This window comes from Suncus etruscus, chromosome 5 (assembly GCF_024139225.1).
Source record: "Suncus etruscus isolate mSunEtr1 chromosome 5, mSunEtr1.pri.cur, whole genome shotgun sequence".
NCBI lineage: Eukaryota > Metazoa > Chordata > Mammalia > Eulipotyphla > Soricidae > Suncus > Suncus etruscus.
This window is the reverse complement of record NC_064852.1, coordinates 63,238,475-63,244,067: the sequence shown is the minus strand read 5'-3', so window position 1 is coordinate 63,244,067 and position 5,593 is coordinate 63,238,475. Positions and strand designations below refer to the sequence as shown.

The window sequence follows — 5,593 nt, the reverse complement described above, 5'->3', positions numbered from 1 at the left end:
CCTCCTGGATCCGAGTTTCTCCTGGACTTGGTGACTGGGAAGTGTTGTCCCGCTTGCGGGCTGGAGAAGGGAGAGGATCTGGTGACCCCCGAAGGACTTTGTTCACCTCAAGATGTGGATACCCCGGGAGCAGGGTAGAGGGGGTGTCTGGTGAATGTGCACGTAGGGGTTCCTATGAGGGTGATTGGAAGCTCGCTATGGAAGTTAAGTGTCTGGGGCGCTCTGGCCTGGGGCTGCGCCCGCGATGCCCACTTGTAGCTCTTGGCCACTTCGGGAGCCCCGCGCGCGCCTGGGATGCTCCTGCCTCGGAGGAGGAGCACCGCAGGCTGATGGATGACACAAGGGCGCCGTCTCCGTCTCCCGAGTGATGGCAGCTCGCGTTGCCTCGCCGCCTCCGCCGTTCAGCCCCGAACTCCTTACGTCAGGGTAGCTGGGTCCCCCCCTCCGCGCGGGAGCGCAGAGCAAAGCGCGCCGCCCAGCCGGGACGCACTCTGCCAGCTCCCCGAGAGCCCCACCGAGTCTCTCCCAGCAGGGCTGGAGACTACCGCCGCCGACTGGGCTCCAGACGCCCGCCGCCACCGCACGCAGCAGCAGCAGCAGCAGCAGCAGCAGCAGCAGCAGCAGCAGCAGCAGCAGCAGCAGCAGCAGCAGCAGCAGCAGCAGCAGCACTCCCGGGCCGCCGCCTCCTGGGAGCCGCGCGGGGAGCCGGGCTCGGTCCGTGCGCTCCCCGGCCCGCCATGCGCGCGGGGCTCAGCGCCTCTCCAGAGCAGCTCCGGCGCGGCGGGCAAAGGCGCTCCGGCTCGGGTACCAGTCGCTGAAGTCGTGGGGCAGCGGGGACACAGAGAGGGTCGCCACGTCGGGGGCCCGGCCTGGACTCGTGGAGCCGATCCCCGAGTGCGGGGAGCTGCGGGGCAGCCCGCGTCGCCCCACCATTACTTCCCCGGGCGGCAAGGAAGAGCTGGTGGCGGTCGCCTCCAGGCTGTGGCAGCGGCGGCGGCGGGCCTGCCTGGCGGCCGTCGGCGTGCTCCTAGCCATGGCGCTCGGCTTGCTCATCGCCCTGCCGCTGCTGCTGCAGGCGGCGCCCCCCGGCGCCGCGCACTACGAAATGATGGGCACCTGCCGCATGATCTGTGACCCCTACAGCGCCGCGCCCAGCGGGGGTCCCGCGGGGGCGAAGGCGCCGCCGCCCGGACCCAGCACGGCAGCCCTGGAAGTCATGCAAGACCTGAGCGCCAACCCGCCGCCCCCTTTTATCCAGGGACCCAAGGGCGATCCGGGGCGACCTGGGAAGCCAGGACCTCGAGGCCCCCCTGGAGAGCCGGGCCCGCCGGGACCCAGGGGGCCCCCGGGGGAGAAGGGCGACTCGGGGAGGCCTGGGCTACCCGGGTTGCAGCTGACGGCGGGCACTGCAGGCGGTGTCGGGGTGGTCGGTGGCGGAACCGGGGGCGGCGGCGACTCGGAGGGCGAAGTGACCGGCGCGCTCAGCGCCGCCTTTAGTGGCCCCAAGATCGCCTTCTACGTGGGTCTAAAGAGCCCCCACGAAGGTTACGAGGTGCTCAAGTTCGACGACGTGGTCACCAACCTGGGCAACCACTACGACCCCACAACCGGCAAGTTCAGTTGCCAGGTGCGCGGCATCTACTTTTTCACCTACCACATCCTCATGCGCGGCGGCGACGGTACCAGCATGTGGGCGGACCTCTGCAAGAACGGGCAGGTCAGTGTCTCCCCGCCACTGCCCCAGAGTCCCCCGCACTCCCTTCCTCCCCCAGGTGCCCGGGAAACCTGTCTCTTTCTTCTGGCTCCTGAGCGTTAGGTGAGCACCCGAGGGAGCGCGCCACCGCGTCCCGTTAGCCACGCTCCGAAAGTACTGCTGGGGGGTTGACATCAGGGCCTCTAGATATCCCCCTCCCTGGCCTCCGCCCCCCCAAACCGAACTCTCCAATTCCCCAATGCACCCGGGAGCGCGTCTGCAGCCCCTTAGGCGCCTCGGGGAAAAAAAAAGGAAACCTCTTTCGGTTTCCCTCCTTCTATGCGCGCAGGTCGTCTCCTTTTGCTTTCCAGTCTCCTTTACTCTTGACTGGCCCCAGGAGCCTTTACTTCCCCGCTGGTCCCAGTCCCTGAAGCCCCTGACTGCTTCTTTTCCCTGGTGCTCCTCAAGAGTGAGGAAGGACGGGCGGGGTCGGAATGGAAAGTTGGAGAATGAGCGCGCAAGGAGCGTGGGTCGGGGAGCTGCCGGCCCAAGGCCGGCCAGAGGGCGCTCCAGGTGGGGGCTGGGCAGGGCCCTAGCAGAGGTACCCCTGTCCACCCCGCTCTCACGGCTTGTTCCCAGGTCCGGGCCAGCGCCATCGCGCAGGACGCAGACCAGAACTACGACTACGCCAGCAATAGCGTGGTGCTGCACCTTGATTCCGGGGACGAGGTGTATGTGAAGCTGGATGGTGGGAAGGCGCACGGAGGCAATAACAACAAGTACAGCACGTTCTCGGGCTTCCTGCTGTACCCTGACTAGGGCTTCAGCAAGGCGAGCAGGCGTGGCTGCAGGCTGTTCCAGACCTACCCGGGAGCGTGTGCTGGTCTTTGGCAAGGGTCGCTCCACCTGCGCCCCACTTCCTGACAACTTCGTTGGAAAAAGACACATCCCTGCTGTCCTCCTTACTCTGCTCCCTGGCCTCAATGTGTCTGCTACTCACCATGCTCAGGGCTGTGCTCCTGGTCGCTGTCCCCAACTAGGGGTAGGAGGGTGAGAGAGGGGACTCCAGGAGCATGAAGCTGAACCCTGGCGGCCAGAGTCTTCCACAGCCTCTATGCAGACTTTGCAAAACTGCTCAGACCGAAAAAAGGCAGGCGGGATAGGATATCTGCCTCCTTCCCGTCCCTCTCCTCTGAGTGTCGGGGACAGGGGGCTTCTTTAGTGAGGTGGGCAGCTTGCCCATCCGGGGGTATCCTTCTGGTGACCTGAATTACCTGTGAAAATTTGTCTCAGCTGCCACCCCACCCACATCAGAATCCCAGCGAAGAAAACATTTGCCTCCCCACTGCGTTCCACTCAGATCCGTTGAGATGCATTAAATTATGTTTCTAGACTATGGGCTCAGATGTCTCTATAAGCAGGGCTCCTGACCGCCTCTAGAACTGCCCCCCATGATGACCTGCTTGCTTGCCAGCCCCTGCCTTGTGTCTGATCCTTGGGAATGGATACTAAGATTGAAGGTAGGATAGCAACACCCCATGTTTTGTGTGTGAGAGGAGTTGGGGACTTTCCCCTGGGATCAGGACAGAACTAAAAGAATCCAGCTAGAGGTAGGAAGAGGACTGAGCAGATTTCCAGCCTCTTAACTTTCCCCTGTGGGGAAAAGTCCAAGAGTAGGAGTTGCCGGGAAGGACAGGAAGGTAGAGGAGCCATGAATGAGGCACTTTAATCAGTGGAAAGAAATGTCGACATTCCTGCTCAGACCCACGGAACACTGCACTTGTCCAGTTCTAGAAAGGCCACCTCTCCCCCAAGGGCTGGGGACCCAAGGCAGTTCTGTGACTCACCCAGAGCAACAAATGCTCCCAGAGTTGTGGAGTGAAACTGACTGTTTCTTTTTGGGGGAGGTAAACCCATTTCTGGGATGTCTGCTCTTAAACCCCATGTGTTCCCTTGGACTTCTTTCTTGACTTCCCTTGAGCATCTCACATATAAGAAAAAACAACCCCCACCCCATCCCAGTGACTTCAATTTTTATTTTTACTATTTTGATTTATTAATAGATCTGAATTCCAATAAGCAGTGAGTTATCTACAGAATAACCAGTTAGCAACCAATGACTACTCACTGGACAGTCTAAAGAAAAATATGTGTATCCAGAGGTTGTATATTGTTATAAACTTGGAGACATACAACCCCCTGCCAACACCAGATGGATGGAATGTGCTTTCTTCATTTAGCCATGTCATACCCCTGCACACACATGTATCCATCAGTCCCTGTCATTGTGCTGTGTGACTGTGTTCCTGGCTGTGCCTCTGCCTCCCAATCACCTTGTGCTCAACTTTCATTCCTGGAGGATGAAAGCTGTGAGTCCCTTTTAGAAGACAATTATACCCCCTGCCTGGAGTCCTGTGCTATCTCTATTCCTCTTTGTGCTCTTATTTTATTTGAATAATGTCTTATTGTCATTCACTTGAATTTTAGCAATGATTGCTTTGCTTAAGTTCAGGGATAAAAGTGCTCTGAAAGCTGTGGGGAAAATATGTATATGCCATCCCCCAATTCCAGAACCAAACCAAACCCCAAATCCTCAACCCAGCTCAACCCTCTTGATGATGGAGGCCAAGCCCAGCTGAGCCCCAGGAACTGGGGTGTGCAGAGTCAAGCCCCATCTACGGTTGCATCCGTATCAATTTCTGATGCCTTGTCGATTGTATTATCCAGAAATGCGATTAAAACCAAATGTCTGCGACCCAAATGAAGTCTAATTGCTATGGATCTGCAATCCCCTGTGGGGCCCTAATCCTTTTTGACTTATTCCTCCCCTTCCTCAGATGAGATGGAGCTTAGACACAAAGCCCTTGGTTTAAATTTCAAAAATTAAAATTGACATGCAGCGGTGGCTTTCCTGGGAGCGGGAGGAATTTCTAAGGAGATGCCCGAGCCTAGCTTTATCCTTTGCATTAAGAAGCAATTTGTACTTCTAACAAAACCCCCATGACTCCCCTTTGGCGGAAGGGCAGTTTAAATGCCTTGCCCAGGCCCTGCTGTTCACAATACTTAGACAAATTTGAATCTGAGACTTCTCCATCTGTATTCCCCATTGCCATGGGGGCTTCTTGCAATTCTAATGCCTGGGCTGCAGGGAGGTGCTGCCAGAGGTGTCAACTGTTAAGAGGATGACAGATTGATGAGGCAGCAGGCGGAGGACAGACAGCTCTGAAGTAACTGTGTCTGCATTCTCTCTCTAGCCCAGGCAGGACCCCAAAGCCCCCCAAGTTTCATGATCTCATGACTTCTACAAATCACTCTCTAGGAAAGGGGTAGCCAAAGGGGGTGTTGCAAAAAGACCACCCACCACTGCTTCTTCTATGCTATCAGTTTTAGGGTACACGGAAAATGCAAGAAATCCTTGTTACAGTCACTTCTCCTTTCTGGACTCTAGGTGAGTGGGGATTTCTTATCAGTTGTGTGTATCATGTGCTATTTCAATTTCCCACTTGCCTTTGGGGACTTACTTTTTCTGATAATATTCTTAGATTAGGAAGATTATAATTGCTTCTCCCAGGAAACAGGAAAACTCTAAGAATAACAGGACTCAGAGAATCCAGAAAACTTGTTCAAGCACTAAGCTTTTGGGATAGAACACTTGGGGCAGGGGTGAGATAGTTTAGAGAGGTACAGTGCACCTCTTGAACAGTAGAGGTTCTGAGATCTATCTCTGGCACTGAGTACCACTAGGTACAGCCTTGGCTAAATGATTTGTCTTTTTTGAAGTGTTGAGGAAGGACCTAACCTAGGTCCTCACACAAGTGAGCCACATCTCAGATCCCTTGGATAGCCTTGGTGGCTCCTGAGGACCACCACCAGGGCCACCCAGCACTGCTTCTCTGTCTC

The 5,593-nt window shown here is 56.9% G+C and overlaps 1 protein-coding gene across 1 annotated transcript; it reads left to right on the top strand.

Moving 5' to 3' along the window:
- The first annotated feature begins 798 nt into the window (after window positions 1–798).
- C1QL2 (complement C1q like 2) lies at window positions 799–2,777 on the top strand. The gene is made up of 2 exons (XM_049773157.1): window positions 799–1,717; window positions 2,333–2,777. Exons 1-2 carry the CDS (start codon window positions 1,034–1,036, stop codon window positions 2,510–2,512), a joined length of 864 nt encoding a protein of 287 aa, XP_049629114.1. The 5' UTR covers window positions 799–1,033; the 3' UTR covers window positions 2,513–2,777.
- The last annotated feature ends 2,816 nt before the right edge of the window (window positions 2,778–5,593 follow it).